Source organism: Mirounga leonina, unplaced genomic scaffold (genome assembly GCF_011800145.1).
Source record: "Mirounga leonina isolate KUSES-001 unplaced genomic scaffold, KU_Mleo_1.0 Mir_82, whole genome shotgun sequence".
NCBI classification, from domain to species: domain Eukaryota; kingdom Metazoa; phylum Chordata; class Mammalia; order Carnivora; family Phocidae; genus Mirounga; species Mirounga leonina.
The window spans coordinates 12,851,818-12,873,643 of NW_023270825.1; the positions used below are offsets into that span (position 1 = coordinate 12,851,818).

Sequence of the window (21,826 nt, forward strand, 5' to 3'; positions counted from 1 at the left end):
CGGCCCTCCTCTTCTTCTCATGATCACTCTCAACCTTTGTCCTTTTCTCTTTTCTGTCCCCAACTTAGCCTCTCCCAGATCCAAGCAGATTATTTGCCGTGACTCACGAGAATGTATGAGAATCCCAAACGGCACCACGCTGCCTCAAGCTGAGCCATACTGCAATACTTTATTCCCCCAAGAAAAATATTGGGGGTTTTTATTTGCCAGTTTAACGGCCGAGCCCCCTACTGAGTGCATCTGGCCTGGTTTTAGACAAGCCTGGGGCCTGAACGCCGCCCCCCGAGCTGCTGCCACTCCCTGGCCCCACACGGTCTCTCCCTCCCCATGTTGCTGCCTGCTTGGCTTCTGCAGGCATTTGGACCAGTGACCCCCGTACATTTAAAGGTCTTTTTTTTTTTTTTTTTTTACTGAGTCCCTTGGATTTTTTTCTCACTTGTCATAGCTTTTGAAATATTGTCCCCAGATGTTATTTTGGAAATGCAGTTCTGTTTTCTGCTAACTGAAATGGAAGTGGAACACTGCACTCTGATCCTTGTACTTCACGTTTAGCTCAAGCACTGTGGTGCATTTGGGAGGACTGTCCTCCCCTTGATGTCGTTCCCGCCTTTTCCCCTCTCCAGAGCGCAACCAATGGGGTGAAGAGGAGGTCAAAAGTCCTTTTATCTATGTGACTTCGCTGCTTAGTGTTGATTAGCATTTGAAGTCATATTGTTAGTGACCCATCTCTACCTCTTAGATCGTCTGTCTACTACCTTTATATCGACTTACAAAATGAAGAGTAAGTTGGCCTGGTGCTCATCAGCGTTGCATGCAATTGTGTCTCTTCTTAGGAAGCAAGTCATTTGGAGTTCCGGCCACTCCTGTTCTCCTCATGCTAAATGTGGATGTCTCCCAGCTTGGGCAGGATCCGGAGCAAACACTTGCCTCACTGGAAGTAAATTATGTCAGTGCTAAGCTCTTCTCTGGTCAGCTTTGTGTTACACACTCGTAAAACTTTAGTAGCTCAACCACCCAAATCACCAGTTTGAGCCACTAAACACCCCATAACATTTTTGAGTTTGGCTTGGCCCTTGTCAGTTGATTCCAGAACAATCTCTGCAAGTTGGCTGTATTAACAGAGATAGAGCAAGAAGGATTTAGTTCAACCCCCTCAGTTTCTCAACTTCTCAGCTTTGCATTTGTCCCTGCCCCTCCCCTCTAGCCTTCGGTGGAGACGCTACACTCCTCCGTGTGGGCACCCACACTCGTAGGAGATGTCACCATCATTTCCTGGGAGAGTAACCACAGAGCCCCAGAAAAGGAGCTTCTGTTATCCTCACGTGACATCGGCTGCTATCTTTTGTCTTTGAGGACATGGCAGGCTTTCAGTAAATAACAAAGTCAATGAATGAATCAAACTGGAGAATACCTTTTTTTTTTTCCCTCCAAAATTAAATGTCACCAAAGCAATAAAACAGACCTTCATGTTCTGTAAATGGACTGGAAGTTAGATTCCAGAATTCCAAAACGGTTCAGAGCAATGGCAGAGTTTTGAGGATAATAGTAGTAATACTGGTGAACACTTAATAGCACTTACTGCGTGCATTAACTAATTTAATTCTTAGAACCAATCTATAAGGGGGGTGCATTTGTTATCACTATTTTACAGATGAGGAAGCTGAGGCACAGGCCCTTGCCCAAGGTCAGCAACTAGTGAGTGTAAAGCTGGGACTTGAGCCCATCCTATCTGGCTCCAGGGTCCATGTTCTGTTTTGTCTCTCCAGTGTAAGTATATAGATAAGTGTATGGATTTCCAGGCCTTCCACGTTAGACAAATTCTGGGTTGTTTGGTGTAGGTATTACCAGATCGAGGAGCCCAGCTTCGTGTTGGATACTGTTTAGTTTCCGGGGTGAAGTTGAGCATGGTTACAGCACAGCTCCTGAGGATGCACGCTTGCTGGATGGCTCATGATTGCACCCCTGGGCCCCTTTCCTCGTGCACAGTAGGCACTCAGGATATGTTGCTGGAATGAGGCTTGATATCCTTTGGCCCGTTCCCAAAGGTTGGAGAGGAAGGACCTGAGAGGAAGCAGGCCTCCCCATACTCTGTGTTTCCTCAGAGAGCCGGGGTCTGGTCGGCTGTCAAGGAACAGGTTGTTGAGGGAGGCAGGGTGGTTCATTTTCGGAGTCCAGCTTGCATCTGTGGGCCTCTAGCATGCAACTTTGGAAGGACCTGTCAGCCTGTCCCTGTCCCGATGCCGAGACAGCTCTGTGTGCCTTGTGGGACTTGAACCTCTGCTGCCCAGGACGCCGCCTGGCACATGGCACACGCTCGGCCACCTGACCAAAACGCCTCATCTGCTCTGCTTTTGTCGCGGGGAAGCCTCAGTTGCTGAGGTAGTCCAAAAAAATGTTGCTAAGCCTAGTACAACTCTCATTAGGTTTGAAATGAGACTTCAGAAGCTTCGCCTGCTTGTTCACATCCCAGCGTGGATGGTTGTCACACCCTCCGTCACCGTATCTAGGCGGCAGCTGGCTTGCTCCATTGATCAGACCGAGTCCTTTGCTAACGAGGCCAAGGTTGTGGGTTTGATCTCTGGCCTCTGGCTCCAGCAGGCCATCTGTCTTCACACATGCATGTCACTGGATACGAGGCGAAGAGTGCGTACAGAGGGAGAAGCTGGAGGCCATTCTGGGAAAAACAGCTCCCTGACAGCCGGCCAGAAGCACCCTTTTGGACTGTGAAGGATGTCTTTTTCTTCTCCCACATTCCAGATCTGGATATCTGGTTTTGATTTCAGACTTTTTCCAAATAGGTGCTACCCAGGTTATGTAAATGAAGAGGAAGCAATTTTCAAGCCCAAGAACTAAGAACAAGTGACCTAGAGCAGTGTGGTTTATTTCCGGTTTTCTGGGGTTGTGTTGACAGTGGGTAGCATGCCATTGGGGTGGATCTCACGAAGTATGAAGTGTCTGCTTTAGGTGTCCTGTTTGTAATCGAGAAAACCCTTCAGCAAGGAGATAGGGAAAGAGATTACAGAATATAAGAGGGCGCCCACTCTCTTCTCTCTTTTGAGGACACCCAGCTTCCTAGGTGTCACCGGGTGCCTGGTTAGCTCTGTGTAGCAGTAGGGACGAAGAGGGCTCTTGCTCCCAAGGTGATCACAGTTTGGTGGGCCAACAGACGTAAATACAAATGAAAATCAAAATACGTGCGAGCTTGTTGGGAACACCCAGGAAGCAGTACCCGTGTTTTCCTAGGGAAGCTGGGAAACCGTTCCCAAGGGTGGCCTTTGACCCAGGTCTGGAAGGGTGACTAAGTTCCCAGACCACCTCGGACAGGAGCACGTATAAAGGCACATGGGCAGGAAAGCCTCCCCAAAATGTCTGGAAGGTTTTTAAAAAGGTCTTCAAAATCCTTAGGATCTGTGCAGCCCTCTCAAAGCTGTCAGGCCAGGCATGCTCAGCTGTGTCACTTGGTCAGGTAGGTGTGTCACTGCTCCCACGGGGCCCAGGCTGCAACGCCACCGAGCACATGTGTGACATGTTCTGTTTAAGAGAGTTCTTTGCTGGGCGCCTGGGTGGCTCAGTTGGTTAAGCGACTGCCTTCGGCTCAGGTCATGATCCTAGGGTCCTGGGATCGAGCCCCGCATCAGGCTCCCTGCTCAGCGAGGAGCCTGCTTCTCCCTCTGACCCTCCCCCGTCTCATGTACTCTCTCTCATTCTCGTTCTCTCAAATAAATAAATAAATCTTTTAAAAAAAAGAGTTCTTTGCTGGGCTGGCCAGTCCAGTGCAGTGAGAAGGAAGGGGACAAGGAACAGGTAGAAAATGTAGCCCCTTGTTGGTCTTGGTTTATTTGACTCACAGTGGTTCTGAAATCCACTCAACAAGTAAATATTGAGCACTTGCTGTATGCCAGGCTCTGTTTGAGGGGCTTGGGATATGTAGATGAACAAAACACAGATCTTGGTCCACAAGGTGCCTACGTTCTTACGGGGGGGCGATGTGTGTGTGTGAGATGGTGTCCGTTGCTCACCAGCATGTCCTCAGGGATGAGCCTGGAACCCGACGTACAATAGTGCTTAGTAACTGTTGAAATGACCTGCTGCTTAAGAGCTTCAGGAGTGGTTCTTGGTACGAAGGGACCCCAGAAAAGCCACATGATTTCTAGGCTCTAAGAGATCTATGGTGTTGACTTGTTCTGTAATTGATCTTTAGTTACAAATTTCAGAGACTGGCCTTCAAAAATGCTGCTGCAGGGCCTACAGGGTCAAGAGGGAGGCCAAGGGCTAGCGAGTCTGCCTCCCTCGGTGTCCTTTGCTAACGAGGCCAAGGTTGTGGGTTTGATCTCTGGCCTCTGGCTCCCCATACTTCTCCTCAGGAAGCCATGCTTTTGCCCTGACCTAAGGACCAGCAGATGAGACCTGGAAGGAGGAAAGAGAATGATGAAACCCAATGGAAAAAGGAAGGAAGAAAAGGTGCAAATAGGTCACCAGGAGTCAAGTGTGTCCCTGTGAAAAGTGGGTGGGCTCTCCTGTCAAGACAGAGCAGTAGGTAGCCTGGGTTTGAACATGAGCGAGGCGGGGGGACTGGCCTGAGCACCCCCTGCAGTCTCGGGGATGGACAGGGATGTTGGCAAGGGAAAGCAGGGGACAAGCAGCTGGTGCTCAGGGGACGCGCAGGCCCTTCCTTTCTCCCTGATAATAGCTGAGCCATTGGGAGCCGTTCCACACGGAGGGACACGCACCCGGCTCAGGAAGCTTAGCCAAGCAAGATGCGGGAGGTGAACCCCACGTTCTGACAGCTTGCCAAAGTGCCTGCTGCTCATAGGCTGGCAGGAACACTCATTTTGAGAATAGTTTGCCATAATGAATTCTGACATCATTGCGCTCTCTCAGTCAGGGATGTTGAAATGGAATAAATGACCTGATGTGAAGGGTCTTTGGAAACCCTCAAAACCGGGGAGAGTCCGTGGCTCCCTCGTCTTCATTTTGGAGTGGAGTTTTTAAGCAGCAGTTCATTCTGGATATTTCCCGACCTCAACATTTTAAGAATAAACTAATAGTTTAGAGACATGAAAGCAATCATGTGGCTTTTATTTCCCTCAAATTGGAGTCTTTCATAGCACTTAGAATGTAATTCTTATAAGTTAATTTCCCCTTTTTGTTCCTTTCTATCATGATTATCCATCTAGCTTAAAAAAATTTTTTTTCTGCTCTCATGGCAATGGTGGAAATGATTGGTAGAATAAAATTATGTGACTAAAAAAATGTATGAATGGTATAGGAGTGGCTGAAAATGAGATGTTTTTGCATTTGGGAAGCTTTCTTCCTCTGCTAATATTTAAAATCTTTCCCCTCCAGCCCCTTCTCCCTGCTGATCTGTGGTTGTTCCTGAGGGCGCCACGTTTGTTTGCTTGGCAAGGTGTCAGGCCTTCGGGGGTTACCGCGGATCCTTTGCTTACGAGCAGGACCTCCCAGAGCTTGAGGAAGAATTTGATTCTGAATCCTAGGCTCTCTCCAGAAGTAATCTGGAAACGGTTGAGAAAAACAGCATTTGTCCCTACCTTGGGACGAAGCCCCCAGTGGCGGCCCCGCCTCCGCCTGTGGGGCGCCCCCTTGAGTCCCGGGCACTTCCTCCGGTCCTCCAGCAGGGGGCCTCGGTCCCGCGCGGGAGAGCCAGCGGGCCCTCAGAGGGGAGTTGAATTTCTCCAGCCGTCCTTTCTCTTTTAAGGCAGCTGAGACAGTACCCCGGACGCCACACTGCTTCGTCTGGGCCGACGGATTTTCTTTCCGATTTTGAGCCACTCCCTGGGAGCATCTCGTTAGCCGTGAGCACTGGAACGTGTAAAATGTGTATTATGTATATATGAAGTAATTTGCATATAAGTGACATAAGCCAGAGACCTGAGCTCTTGTATTTGTAGTTCCTTCTTTCTTCTAGAGCTGCACTACAGTTTTAGAGCTGACGTTTCTCTTGCCCAAGAAGGTGATAGAATCTAGTCAAAAGCTTCCAGCTCACTCTCTCCCTGGGTTTGTGAACCTGAGCAAGGCACTTCACTTCTATGTCATAACGGACTAGATTGCATTGGCTCGTGGGTAGCTAGAAAACTCTATGCTTTTGTAACTGGGTAAGCATCTCATTCTGCCAGGAGGGCTTGAGAGACCGTCCGAATGACCAGTGCCTATCTTGTAGCCTACCCTGGCTGATCCTATTTAGATTCGATGCTGCCTTTTCAGAGCTAACTGCCACCCTGGTAAAACAGCCCTGTGAACCTGGGTCTCCAGTTACGTTCCCTCAGGCCCACCCGTATGTCATACAGTTCAGACTGCTGTTCCTTGTACACATGGTAGGAGCATAGTCTGCGATTCTGGAGCAAAATTAGACCACTGTGTCCACGCCCATCCCTGATTAGTTATAGCTGTTTCCTTCCCCCCGGTACTTAGGAGAGCCGAGCTTCAGTCCGAAGCAAATTTACTTTGTTGCCTGTGAACACGGATCCCATAAAAACAAACGAAGGGGAAAGCGAAGTAGATTGCGTGTCCCAGGGCCCATTACCTAATTTTCATTCACGTCTCTGTTCGAGTTCCTTTAGCACTGCTTGGAGTCCTGAGCACCAGCATCTCTTTTTGTGCCATCAAGGATCATCTGATATGTGTGGGTGAGAGGGATACAGGAGTATTGATGTGCTGAACGCCAATAAACTATTAGGCTGTTCTTGTGAATGACAGTCCTGGGATGTCATGTAGGTAGAAGATACAAATTAATAGCCCTTGTGGAAGCTTGTAGCACGCAGAACCCACATTCAGTTTGATTAAATACCTTTGCACGATTTAAAATGTCATCCAAGAAGACCATCAGATACCTAGAGCGCCTGCCACAGCCCGCAGAGAAGGCTGACAGGTCTGCCCCGGCTGACCTGCTCTGCGGTTTTTTGGAAAGATGAGATGTGTTCTAATGAGCAAGTTACAAATATCACCAAGTTATGTCGTAGGTGGTGGCAGCGCTCATTGTAAAGGGACTGACTGGGAAGTGTTCCCAGCCGAATGGGACCGGCACAGCTTTCAGGGAGGACTACAAGTGGGGGCTGGATATAGTGGCCAGGATGTTACTAAAGAATTGTCTGTCCTTTACTGAAATGTGTCACCAAACATGTCTCAGTGTGAGGTGTGGGGCAGTGAGAGGAGATGCGTTCCCATCCGAGTTGGGTGGCTCAGGGTTCCAGTCCTCATGTGTTTGCTCGCAGAGGGGGCCTTTGACCACTTGCTTCTTCTTGTCGGTACAGAGTTGGGGGGGTTGGCTTGGTGGGTTTTTTGGGCAGTGATTTAGGTTCTCAGAGATGCAGAGTGATTGCTTGGTGGAGCCCCTCAGTTTTCATACCTGTTATCTTTGTCCTGCCCATAAAAATGGCAAGTTACGGGAAGTCTTTAGCACACTGCTTTCAGTGCCTTGTGAGTGTTCCCGTACCCTCTTGCCGCCCACTTTTTAAGTGAAAACATTTCCACTCAGTAGAGCAGGAAAACTATGGAGCCATTGTAAGGTTGAAGGTAGACTCTTGCAAGATACCTTACATCTATCTATCTATCTACCTACCTACCTGTCTATCTACCTTTCCTTCCTTCCTTCCTTCCTTCCTTCCTTCCTTCCTTCCTTCCTTCCTTTCTTTCTTTCTTTCTTTCTTTCTTTCTTTCTTTCTTTCTTTCTTCTTTCTTTCTTTCTTCTGCTACATCTGCTTTTTCTTCTTCTGGCTTCAGAACTGATTTTCAGATTTTTTTCCCCTTGAGAAAATTTGATTGTGGAAGCACAAAAGACCAGCAGTCCCAGGCCAAATTTTTCAGAGTCAAGCAAAGATGGACAGGCATGTGCAGAATAATTGTTTGCTTAAAATCTAGCCAACAGCTTTTATGTAGACAAAATGCATCGAAATATGTGTATAAAATATTTAATATTAATGCACGCCAGATGGAAACCCTGTCAAACTCTGTGTGCACACAGGAACTTGACGAGAGGAGTCGGGAGATTTAGAGAGATCCTCAGAGCAGTAGAAACAAGAACAACGCAAAACCTGCGAATGGTGAGTGTGATGGATAATTTGATTGAGACCAGAAGGGCACTTTAGGTGTTATCGCTCCACCCCTTCCTCCCTCTCCCCCTCCATCATGTGTGTGTGTGTGTGTGTGTGTGTATACACGCTTTGTTGAAATATAATTTCCACACCACACAGCTCATCCATTTAAAGTCAGTAGTTTTTAGTGTACTCACCACATTGTTCAGCCATCACTAATATTTAATTTCAGAACATTCTCATCCCCAAAAGGAAACCCCATACCTATCTGTAGTCAATCCCCATTCTCCCCTTTTCCCCCAGCCTCTGACAACTGGTCATTTATGTTTTGCTTTTATGGATTTGCCTATCTTGGACATTTCATGTAAATGGAATTATATACTAGGTGGTCTTTTTGTGACCAACCTGCTTTACTTAGCATGGTATTTTCAAGGTTCACCCATGTTGGAGCACGGATTGGCACTTCACTCATTTTTTGTGACCAAATACTATTCCACTGCATGGATATAACACATTTTATGTATCTGTTCATCAGTTGACGGATATTTGGATTGTTGCCACGTGTTGGCTATTATGAATAATGCTGCTATGGACATTCTTATGCAAGTTTTTAGGTGGACATGTGGACAAGTTTTAAGTGGACAGGCTGTACGTTTAACATTTGGAGGAATTGCCAGACGATTTTCCAAAGCAGCTGCACCATTTTGTATTCCCACCAGCAGTCACGAGGTCTCCAATTTCTCCATATTCTTGACGACATTTGTTATTGTCTGTCTTTTTAGCCCTAGCCCTCCTAGTATGTATGAAGTGCTGTCTCATTGTGGTTGTAATTTACATTTCCCTGCTGGCTAATGATGTTGAGCATCTTTTTATGTACTTATTGGTCGTGCTACCTCTTGAAACAGAAGAAATGCATCCTGTAAGGCAGGGAGAATGTAAGCCCTCCCAGACACTAGTGTGGTGAAGGGGTTGGTTGTATGCTAATGATTTCACACCAAACCCAGCCAGAGCAAATCAGATTGGATCCTGAAGAGTACCTAGTTGTTTGACTGATTATACTGATGCTAAAACTTAGAGGAGAAATAGAAAAGCTAGGTAGATAACCTGGTTCATCAGCAGTTTGGCTGTGTTGTTGGCATAAGTTCTCTCTCTTCCTTGTTAAACCTTGAACTTTCCTGGCGGAGGAGGTGATCGCTGATACCTCCATAGCTTGCTTTGCAGAGCTGTAGCCAAGGCCTGTCTGGGTGAAGGCCTGGTGCTCACCAGGGACGAAGCAAATACCGCGTGTCACAACGGACATAACAGCCCCACGTAAGATCCCACCTTCCTCTGTCTTGTTACCAACAGCGTCGTCCTCCCATCATCATGACCCCTTTCAGTGCTGTGGGAGAGTTTTCAGTTGGCCCAGGCTCAGTGACTCCTGTCATGGGAAGTGAGGCTGTATCTTCATTTGGTGTGTCTAGGGTTTTAGGATGCAGGTATCCAACTCGTGGGGCCAGATGACGAAGCAATAGGTTTTCCTAGAATTAGCGGGGGGGCAGGGGCGGGGGACAAGAGGAGCAACTTTATACCCCACACCTGCCACCAAGACCTTACTTGGTCTTTGGTATTTATTTATATATTGATGTGATTTGGGGTGCCTTAAGAAGTTCAAACCAGACATTTTGATTTGTAGAGTTCTTGAAGGAAAAAAAAAACTCTGAAAAAATGGATAAAAATTGTTGCCAAGTGTCTTTTCTCTGAAATTGACATCCTCCCAACATTTCATAAAACTTCTTGCCTGGTCAGCATGAACAGCTTCTTTTAAGATTTAGAAGCACAGTTAAAGTAACTGATGATATTGGCAAGTGTTCTTATAATTGTTTTAAAAGCTGATTAAAAAGCCAATCTTTCTAAATTGCTTAAATATGGAGCATTTGTTCGTATTGTTGATGTTTTTCTCCCATTAGAAGGTGTGAGTGCATTGAATATTCTGTGGGCATCTGCCCGCTGCTTACTTCAACATTATTCTTCACAGAATTAGAGAATATCTTCCATTATTGCCTAAGGTTTCTGATATTCAGATCAATGTACTTTAACTTCTAAAAATCCTGTGAGGTGGGATTCTGAATAAAGGCATGTCAGGAAGTGAGAGAGGTTTCTTCAATTATTATTTTCTTTTTTCTGAGACGTATTGTGAGGAGGCTTCCAAAGAAGTCTGGGTAGACTGGAGCTGCCCTTGGACATTTTCAGCTGTTAACTGGTTAGTGTTGACATGAGGGAGGTCACTTCCTCTCTATGTTGGACTTGGGGTGCAAGTAAGTAGACCTTTGGTCTTGGTTGATGAATCTCAGGTGACCTTGGTTGAACTGCTTGTAATTCCTTGAGTGCTTAACCAAAGGTATGCATCAGAATTACCTGAGGAACTCTGAACAAATGCGCATCCCTATAACTGCCTCAGAAATGCCAACTGAGTAGGTTTGGGGCAGGACCCGAGAATCTTATTTTCTCATTTCCATGACAGATTCTTTGCCTTCCCTAATGGGGAAGCACTTCATGGGTCTTATTCACTGGTATCTTGGTCTACACTAGCCCTCAGAAAGCTTGTCCAGTTAATGCTGCTCACAACTATATGATTCCTTAAAGATTAGTTGATCATTGCAAATTTATGATGCTCTCATGAGATGGAAAAGTTGCTTTGTAAACTCTATCTGGGCTGAGAAGGATTTACAAGTCCATTTACAGCAACCGCACCCTTAGATAAATACTTCCACGAACTGAAAGCAGGTATTCAAACAAACACTTGTACTGAATGTTCATAGCAGCACTATTTATGCTAGCCAAAAGATGGAAACAATCCGAATTTCTATCAATTGATGTCTAGATAAACAAAACGTGGTATGTCCACCCACTAGAGTATTATTCAGCCACAAAAAGGAATGAAGCACTGATCCAGGCTACCACATGGGTCAACCTTGAACTCATGATGCTGAGTGAAAAAGCCAGACACAAAAAGGCCCCATAGTATAGGATTCCGTTGATAGGAAATGTCCCCAATGGGCAAATCTGCAGAGACAGAAAGCAGATTAGTTGTTCCCAGGGTCTTTGGAAGGAGGGAATGGAAAGTGAGCACTAGAAGAGGACAGGGCTTCCTTTTGGGGTGATATTCTGGAACCAGACAGAGGTGATGGTTGCACAACACTGTGAATGTACTAAGTGCCATCGGGTTATACATTAAAATGGTTAAAATGGTGATTTTTGGTTAGGTACATTTTACCACAATTAAAAAAATACATACAAAACGGACTTAATGACCAAGTTTATACATTAAAGTTTGACTTCTTTCTGGCTCCCTTCCTCCCCTTCCTTTCCTTCAGACTTTGATAGTTACCAACAATTTGTAAGCATTTCAGGGGCAAGCATATAAAACCCGAGTATAAAAAGCGAAAGGTCTGATCAACATTGGTGATTGTGCTGGTCATTTCTCATATTTATCTCCTGTTCTGAACTTCATTTGAGCTGTCAATGCACACAGCCAGACATCCTTCCTAATTGGTTAGTGCAGTGGTGGAGTGACACGTTTAAAATATGCAATCACGGGGGCGCCTGGGTGGCTCAGTCGTTAAGTGTCTGCCTTCAGCTCAGGTCATGGTCCCAGGGTCCTGGGATCGAGCCCCGCATCGGGCTCCCTGCTCCGCGGGAAGCCTGCTTCTCCCTCTTCCACTCCCCCTGCTTGTATCTCCTCTCTCGCTGTGTCTCTCTCTGTCAAATAAATAAATAAAATCTTTAAAAAAAAAATAAATAAAATAAAATATGCGATCACATCAAAACCTCATTTTAAAAGTCTCTCTGGAAGGTTAATACCTGGAGGTAAAGTGAGATCTAGCATGAGCTGTCTCATAGTGGACAAGCGAACTGTGGAGGGCAGAGATTTTTATAACTTTAGCATCCCTCCATGGCAGGTATATCCAGAAAATGAAGCTCCTTGTTCATTTTTTTTCCTTTGACATTTTTTTTTCTCTGCTCTAGTGAGTGGAGGTTATTTTTGCCAGTTGATGGTTCCAGCAGAAGTCATTAGCTTATATGACTGCAGGGAGATCGAAATGAAACTATAATGGAAGGTTTAAGAAAACAGTGCAGGAACTGTTTAGGTCCTGAAAATTGTGTTCTTATGAGGATCTTTACAGATGGCTCAGTTGGGGATGATAGGAGTGCATTTAATTTCACATTTTTATAGACATTAAAGCCAGTGGGTCTTACTTGGGAATAATCAAGAAAATTTGCCTTTACCCAGTGGTTATCAGAAGCCACTAAGCCAGTGATTTGGTTGCATTTAAGTTTCCTTGTGGTGTTTTAGGAGATTTCACGTGGATAAAAACCTAGCAAAGTTCTCTTCTGGAACATATTTATTTAGAAAGTCTCACTCTTAGGAAAGATCAGCATTCTTAGCCTGCATGTTTCCAAAGAATGTGAAAACCTTGTGGAAAAACCTGATGGTTGAAGTTTTATTTTGCCACCTCTGGCTGATTGTGGGGTAGCATGGGCCACCCTGAAGTGCACCTGCTTCTGTTCTCAGGGAGATTTTGTGGGGTTTTTTGTTTGTTTGTTTTTACTTCTCTTCTTTATCACTGGAAGATTATGAGGTAAGTGAACCAATATGCATCAGCTAACAAAATATCTCTTAGTAGATGCCGTATACCCCCTCCTCCCATTCATCAGATGGGGTACTGTTCTAGTACAGAGAGTTTGAAAAGCATAGTAGTCTGTGTCTAATTTAGGATGACAAGATCCAGATATGTCTGGGTTTTCTCAGTGAGAAAAGAGATACCTATCCAGCTTTGAAAAGAGGACTTCTTGATCAGTAGCCACCCTCGCCACCTTGCTTTCTCTTTTGCACAGGCCAGCAGTAACCTTTGGGCTAGAAGGCCCAGGGTGCACTGAGAACAGGGTGCTCATGTGCTGAGTCCCAGGATGGGGACACCGTGGGACCGGCCCTTGGCACTTCAAAGAGGGAAGGCATTCCAGAAATCTACTCTGGATGCCATCTTATCAGCCATGAAGAGCTTATTTATTTATTTATTTTTTTTTTCAGGAATAATGTCATATAGGTTGAGCACCAGCTTTTTTTTTCCCCCTAAAGATTTTATTTATCCATTTGACAGAGAGACACACAGTGAGAGAGGGAACAAAAGCAGGGGGAGTAGGAGAGGGAGAAGCAGGCTTCCCACGGAGCAGGGAGCCCAATGCAGGACTCGATCCCAGGACCCCGGGATCATGACCTGAGCCGAAGGCAGACGCTTAACGACTGAACCACCCAGGCGCCCTGAGCACCAGCTTTTTGCCAAGTTTGGGTTTTAGCAGGGATCTGTTGGGAGGTGATGAAAATATGTGCAGTTCACCTATGATAAGAGCTTTTGGGAAAGAGCTGAACTAAAAGTTTCAGTTGTTTCAGAATGTCAGAGGCAGGGTGGCTCAAAGGGCACGGACTTATTTTTTAAAATGGCTCAAATACCTTAATGTATTTTCTTTCCTTTTCTTTTTTTGTCATCATCTGATAGAATGTTCATCGGAGAAGTAAAAATGTTTAATCATGAGTCTTGGAATAGTGCCTAGCACAAAGTGATGACTGGAAAACATTGACTGAATGAGTGAATGAGTGAATGAATGATACAGAATAGACTCACGTCCGTGTCTTTGCTCCTTTGTGTTCCCAGACAATAGCCCGGCAATTGGCGGAGATCTTGTTGCGGGGTATGTGTGAACAGAGCTACTGGAACCCTCTGGAGGACCCACCCTGCCAGTCACCTCTGGACGATCCTCTCCGGAAAGGAGCAAACACAAAAACCTACATCCTCACTCGGAAAGCCCGCGTCTACTCAGGAGAGAAGTACGCCCATTGTTGTCCTCATTTGTAGGTTAGGGGATGAGAGGAAAACTTTGGAAAAACTCAAGGATGAGTAGAAGTTCAGGGGCAGATTCTTCCCCTAAAAGAGAACCAGACAGACAAGTCTCATTGGCCAATTTAATGGAGATACCGCATTACTTTTAGTAACTTCAGTGAATATCTGTGCACCAGTGGGCACATTTTAAGTAGGAGAATTCTCTCCTCTCAGTGCTTGGCTACTATTCTTGGCCATCACTCTTGGTCTTTGGGATTCTCATTCTGTTTATAGTAAGAACCCCAGCATTATCCAGCAATCAGAGACAAAGCTGTTTGTAAGCCAGAATTAGCCTTTTTTCTTTTCTTCAGCAATTCCTTGATCCTTTTATTTACAGATTTGTTTTAAATGGAATTAGCTACAAGAAGAAGGAGAGTTAACTGTCTGGAAGGCGATGTCTCTTTAGAACTTCTTAATTTTTTTAAGTTTTAGATCTGGGACTTGGCCACCTTGGAGGAAGGTGGGCTAGGGAACTTTTACAGCCTCAGCGTGGGCCTTCCCCAGGTTGGGGAGTGGGGAGGGGGGTGGCAGGCAGACACCATGAGGGGCCAAGAGACAGGAGATTGTTGACTCACTCTTGATTCCTCCCCTTAGAGTCTCACCCTCCCATTTTTGCTGGTTCCTGCAAGGATGAGGCATGATGGCTCTTCAGAATCTCTCCATGAGGGGAAGGGGGCGTGTATGAATCAATATGGAAACCTTCCACAATGGTTATCAAGTTGGAAAAATGGCAGAGAGACTGCAGGCGACTGCTTCTGTCTGAGGCCCCCAAAGCTGGGGGGGGGGGGCTGGGTGGTGGTGTGTGTGTGTGTGACTAGATGCTTATTGCATGTGTCACTTCTGGAAATGATTGTCACCTTTTCAAAGGGGACAGCATTTCTCCAGCAGGCAGCCTCCTCTTAATCCCTTTACGTTGACCCTGGCATTTCTGTCCCTCATCCTCCTCTTGTTCAGACTGCATTTCTTATATGGATTCAGACAAATGAGCATATTCTTAGCTTTTTCCCTAGGTTTATTTTAGTTTCCATTTAATCCCCCTTTTTTATGGCCTTGTTGAACCATGAGTTCGCTGAATTCACAGCCTGTGCTTACTCCTTAGTCCTCATCTGGATTCACAGAACATCTGTTCTAGCAGTTCTCAAACTCTCACTTTAAAAATGCTGACCCCTCATTATGGACAATTTAGAAGCAGGTTTGGGGTTCATTTTGAAAGTGAAATTTATATACTAAAAATAGGCCTGAAAAATTTTTTTTTTCCTGCTTTCTATGCTGTTTAATAGACAGGTATATAAGGTGCCAGGTATATTGAGAAACTCAGCTCCTGCTACCTCCCCTAATCAAGCTGGAAACATGGATAGAGCTCTGTGTTTCTTTGGGTGTTATTCCAATGTGGCCTCACCCGTTGAAGGCAGAAAAGCACATAATGCGGCCGTTTCTCCTTTATCTTGTGAACCACTCAGACTTTGTCACTCTGCTGACATCAACTTCCCCAGCTGCCCAAGGAGAATTATGGAGGCAACATGAAGATCTAGAAAATGCAATTACTAGTTAAAGGGAGATTTCCATACCAGGACTGGTTGCTGAGTCACAATTTCATTCCACACAGATAAAATCCGTTTGTTTGTTTTTTTTAACCGTTTTATTGAGATGTGATTCACATACTATACAATTCACTCATTTAAAGTATACAGTTCAGGGGACACCTGGCTGGCTCAGTCAAAAGAGCATGTGCCTCTTGATCGTGGGGTTGTGAGTTCAAGCCCCACATGGGATGTAGAGATCACATAAATAAATTTTAAAAACTTTAAAAAAATACAGTTCAGTGGCTTTTAATATAGTCACATAATTGTGCTTCTGTCACCATAATAAACTTTAGAACATTTTTATTACCCCGAAAATAAACCTAGTGCCCCTAAACTATCACCCCCATCCCCCAATCCCTTGCCTTTTTCATATGAATTTTAGTATCAGTTTGTCCATTTCTGCAAAAAAAAGAAAGAAGGAAAGGAAAGAAACGGAAAGGAAAGGAAGGAAAAGGCAGCTAGGATTTGGTAGGAATTGCATTGAATCAGTTGATCAATTTGGAGGAGTATTGCCATCTTAACAATATTGAGTTTTCTGATCCATGAACATGGGATGTCCTTTCATTTATTTAGGTCTTCTTTAATTTCTTTCAACAGTGATTTGTTGTTTTCAGGGTATAAGTTTTTTACTTATTTCATGAAACTTACTGTGTGTATGCATGCTATTCTTTTGGATGCTATCATAAGTGGAATTGTTTTCTTAATTTCGTTTTTGGTTTGTTCATTGCAGGTATAGAGAAATACAGTTGATTTTCTGTATTGATCTTGTATACTGCAATCTTGGTGAACTTGTTCATTTGTTCAAATAGTGTTTTAGATTCCTTAGGATTTTCCACATACCAGATCATGTCATCTGCAAATAGAGGTAGTCTTACTTCTTCCTTTCTAACTTAGATGGCTTTTATTTCATTTTCTTCCCTAATTGCTTTGGCTAGAATCTCCAGTACAATGTTGAATAGAAGTGGCAAGGAGTGGTGGACATCTGTGTCTTATACCTAATATTAGGAGGGGAAAAGCATCCAGTCTTTCACCATGAAGTGTGAAATTAGCTGTGGGTTTTCATAAATATCTTTCATCAGGTTGAGAAAGTTCCTTTCTAACACTAGTTTGTGGAGTCCTTTTAACTTGAAAGGGTATTTAATTTTGTCAAGTGTTTTTTCTGCATCTATCGAGATAATCATGTACGTTTTGTCCATTATTCTGTTGATGTAAAGTATTACATTAATTGATTTTCAGATGCTAAGCCAACCTTTGTCAAATTTCATTGATTTTTTTTCAAGAACCAACTTTGGTTTTGTTCATTTTTTTTATTGTGTCTCTATTCACTATTTGATTAATTTCCACACTGATCCTTATTCCTTCAGTTATCACCATCAGTTTTGAACTTTCTAGTTTTGTGTGTTCACAATAATCCTTCTGGTTTATTAGTAAAGAGAGAAAGAAAGCCTGTTGGGATTATACTTGTCTTGGGGCTCCCTGATCACCAGAACTATCTGATTAGTCAACTCCGTGGCAAAAAGGATGTTATCACCAATTTAGTTATGCTCCTTGGCAGGTGAAAAAGGGAGTCCATAGATAATGATTCAACCCCATCTTGGCCAGTAGTCCCAAATGCTTCCCCCTCCTCAGTTTCTTATGAGAAATATGAGCACAGAGCAGGCTTTAGGAGGAGCAGAGCCTTCCAGCTCCAGCAGATCACAAGGACCATTCAGAATAGCTGGTCATAATGGAATATAACAGAAAAGTGAGCTCTGTCAGAAAACTCCATTCCTTGTCACTGTGGCCTGGACCTGGAATGGAAACAGGATACTCATTCTCCCCCCATCTTGACTTTTGAAAGGAAATAAAATGTTAACAATCCTAGATAGGAAAGAGGGGAGGGATCACATGCCATGGGCTTCTTTACTTACTTCCTTCTAGGTCTTTCTGTGAGGAATTTTTTGACCTTTGCTTATTTATTTATTAAAGATTTATTTATTTATTTGAGAATATGTGTGAGGGAGGGGCAGGAGAGGGAGAGAGACTCCCTGCTGAGTGCAGAGCCCGACGCGGGGCTCAATTGCAGGACCCTGAGATCATGACCAGAGTGGAAACCAAGAGTCAGACCCTTAACTGACAGTGTCACCCAGGTGCCCCTGCTTATTTATTTTTTTAAGTAAGCTTTTTACGGACGCATAACACATATTGAGAGAAATACACAAACTGAAAGTATAAAACTTGATGAATTTTTACCAAGTGAACACATCCATGTAATTAGCACCCTTATCAAGAAACAGACGTTGCCAGAAACCTTGAGGCCCTCTTTGTACCCTCTCCTGATTACTACCCGCTACCCAAGGGTAACCATCCTGAATTCTATCCCAATAATTAGTTTAGGCCATTTTTGAAATTTATATAAATGGAATAATATATTAAAAACTCTTCTGTTTAACCTCTGTCTGATATCATGTTTGAAAGATTAATCCATATTTCTGCATGCAGCCAGAGTTTGTTTCCATTATTATGTAGTATCCCATATATATTCCAATATATTGATCAATTCTACTCATGATGGATGTTAGAGTTGTTTCTCATTTGGGGCTGCTTCCATCTCATTCAGGCCCTGGCCCAAATAGCTTGGCTATTATCTTCTCAGAAAGATATTCCCCAATCACCTTATCTAACTGTCCTTCTTTCCGAGCATATTCTATCACATGAGCTCATTTATTTTTCATCATAGCACCTAAAACATTGATTTTTTGTTTGTTTGTTTACGTGTTTATCTGACTCCTCCTTCTAGAATGTGCTGCAATGAACATTCTCGCACATGTTCCTTAGTGCACACACATCAGGTGTATCTTCCTGCTATTGTATTCCTCCTTGTAAAAAAAACACTTGAGATGGCTTAGATCATTAAATGCATATTAGACTTCATGGTTAGCACAAAGTAAGAAAGGAGATTAAAAACTACTCTTGTGCCAGAAAGTGGATGATGAAAACATTGGCTGAAAGCTGGGAGCCAGAAATTGTGCCGAGCTCCTTTGTAGGCCCCACGGGAGGGAGTGACTATCGTGGACTTCTAAATACAGGTCATTGGAACCTCCCTGAGCCAGTGCACCGGGTTTGCGTAAGGATGAGGACGCTGTTGAAAGTGTGAAGATGAGGGCGTTGAAGGGTCAGGAAAAGCACCCGATGGCAGCACTGAAGCCCCGTGAACAACCCGCTGTGCCCCCTGCATGCCGCCCTGTGCTCACCTCGAGCAAACTCGGCCCTCCTTCCGGTCATGTTGGAGGGCCAGTCCTCTCCCCAGGAATGCAGAAATCCTCAGGCCAGGCCATATGCTTTGTGCGACTCACCCAGTCCACTCCAGAGCATAGCTCAGTGGACTTGATCTGAATGAAGGACGCTTCTTTCTTGTCACGAGGGGGAGTTGGCCTGTGTGGAATTGTGTGCCTGCTGATCCTCAGGTTGGACTAGCTGATCCCTCATAGTCAACAAGTACTCTTAATGATTAATTTAAGTCCTTTTCCTTTCTTGGAACGCTTGTCCTTCCACACAAAGCTGAGACCGAGGTACTTTATGCCTCAGCATGTTTAATGGTGCGACTCGGGGATGGGGCAGAGCTGCAGCCATTGTGGGCTTTGACTCTTTAGCTCTTATCCACGGGCTGTGGTTCGGAGGCTGTATTTCTCTGGGAATTCTCTAGGGGTATCACAACCAGGCAAGGTATATTAAAACTAGAAAGGCAAGGGCGCCTGGGTGGCTCAGTTGATTGAATGTCCGACTCTTGATTTCAGCTCTGGTCATGATCTCAGGGGTCATGGGATTGAGCCCTGAGTTGGGCTCCCTGCTTGGTGAGGAGTCTGCTTGAAATTCTCTCCCTCCTTTCCCTCTGCCCCTCCCCCCGCTCATTCTCTCTTTCTAAAAATAAATACATAAATCTTAAAAAACAAAAAAAAGAAAAACCTAGAAAGGCACCATTGCTGGGCCTTGGAGTTAATGTCATTTATACATAACTTTCTTGTGGGTTGGAGGTGTTCAGAGCACTCCTTGCACCTAAATAGAGTCTGCATTGACACACCTGGGTGGTGCCGTTGACTTCCAGACATCCAGCTCGTCATTGGTTGTGTAATAGCTAAAGATGACAGAAAGATGAACTGCAGTTGGATAAAATTGGATTAATTTCTTTTGTAGGATGGCTTCTACCATATACAGTGACATTTTTCACCCATCTGAGAAAATTTTTAGAAAGGGCTGTGATCTGGCAGCCTGGGCAAGGTCGTGATCACTGTTCATAAATGGAGATTCTTGCCCTTGTTCCTTTTGTGTAGAGTCAGACAATGAATAGGTAAATTCATCCAAAGTAAGAAAATGAGCAACTTGCTTGAAGGTCAGTCCAGGAGTTAGTAAGGTGGCTGGGTTTAGAACGTAGCCCTTCCATCTTTGCGCAGCGGGACTGTGCTCCTACCTCTTCTGCTGGCCACCAGTCTGTCCTCCAGCAGCGTGTCCTCACTGTCTACGAGCCCTGTGTTCTCTCTGTCCCTTCTTACCCCACACCCTGCCCTTCAGTCAGCGTCCTGTGAGTTTAGGGCCCCAGTTTTTCCACTCCACAAGGCTGAGGCCTGGGCACCCCAGGATCTGCCCTGAGGCTCTTGGGCCCCCAGAGGAGATTGTCAAAAAGAAAGAGCCCAACGATTTCAACCATCTACCCTGAGCTCCACCTCTCCTTCAACGGAGAACAGGGGAGGAATGGCCAGAAACGGGTCTGGAGAATCCACATGTAGTGGAAGGGGTGTTCTGGTGTATAGTTTTCAGCATGTCTCTTAAAACTGCCCTTCCTCCTCCTCTCACCCCCCACTTCTTCCTGCCAGCTCTGAGAGTTTGCCGCGCTCCTGAGTACCCATCCCGCCTGCCTCAAAAGGAAGGGTTGAGAAAGTGGAATTAGAATCAGTTAATGTGCTATTTGTTAGCAGCTCTGGCAAAAATAACACAACTTAGCATTTAAGCAGGCGGGATGGCTCAGATGGAATTTGGGGATTATCCGTGGACTGAATTGGCTGGTGTTAAGTCATAATTAGCACGGGCTCTCTCTTCTTTTCAGTTAGTCTGGGCAATGCAGAACTGGCTAGTCGTGAAAAAAATAGTCAGTGTTACTGCTTGATTGGTAAGGTCCCAGTGGTATGTAAGCACAGCCAGAATATCAGGAAATGATTGCTGGGCAGACACACACACACACACACACACACTCCGGAGCGCTCTTCATTCAAAGCCTGTAGGCTCTATTGCTGAACTGAAGCGGAAATGATTGCTGGGCAGACACACACACACACACACACTCGGGAGCGCTCTTCATTCAAAGCCTGTAGGCTCTATTGCTGAATTGAAGCGGAAAGAAGAGTTCTGTCTTTTGAAAAACCCAGCTTCCGCTCCCTCAAGCTACTTGTTTAAAGAAGTTCTCTGCAAATCTCAGAATCTTGCTCTTCATTTACAGGCCAGCCTTTTCATCAAATTTTAGCCCTGCGAGGACAATCGGACCATTCCACAGGTGGTCTCCTTACCTCTAGGGACGTCAGAGGTCTAGAAAGAGAACTAGGCCCTGTGCTTTTTCTGTCTTGCTCTTCATGGTCCTTTGATGCCCTACAGAAGTTGCCAGCACTTCAAAGAGAACAAGTATTTATAATGATGTTGAAGACATTTTTTCTTTTTTTTGCCATTTTGGGGATGGGGGATCATCCCATCTCTTAAATTAAATGATGTTAGTGCTGGGAAGATGTAAATTTAGTCTTTATTTTAACATCTCCAAAACATCCAGGAGTTTTTTTTTTTTCAAACCAAGTTCATTTTTATTGCACCCTTCTTGCATTCCGTGAAAAAGAATCGAGTTTGGCTCAATTGGTGATAACACTCTCAGTTCTACTCATAGGATTCTAGAGCTTTTAGAACAGAGGAAAAAATGCTGCAAGTCTCTAAAGCTGCTCAAAGCACCAAAAAAAAAAAAAGGCTATAAAGGATGGAGATTGGGGTTATGTGTTTGGATTTTGTTCTTGTTATTGTTGTTCAATAATCTTGAATAACATTGAGCATAAAAGCTTTTTCTTTTAATCCCAGATGTTAGAGCTTGGCCAAGTTCCATAAAATAGATTAATAAGGCAGCTAGCTCTTGCATGCCACCCCATAATAGAACATGTGTGTCTAATTAAGGTAGCTTGCCAAATTCTTACAGTATTCTAGAAATGATTCAAACTCTAAAATTGCTTCCAATCTCTTATTTCATCTAAAGGACAATATAAGATGTGGC

At 44.6% G+C, this 21,826-nt stretch overlaps 1 protein-coding gene across 6 annotated transcripts in view; it reads left to right on the plus strand.

Moving 5' to 3' along the window:
• TTC7B (tetratricopeptide repeat domain 7B) overlaps window positions 1–21,826 on the plus strand; it is a 249,851-nt gene that overhangs the window by 101,744 nt on the left and 126,281 nt on the right. For all 6 annotated transcript variants that reach the window (XM_034993223.1, XM_034993224.1, XM_034993225.1 and 3 more), the window contains 2 exons: window positions 7,979–8,057; window positions 13,742–13,914. In XM_034993223.1, coding sequence (XP_034849114.1) covers window positions 7,979–8,057; window positions 13,742–13,914 — 252 coding nt within the window. The remainder of the gene's footprint in view (window positions 1–7,978; window positions 8,058–13,741; window positions 13,915–21,826) is intronic.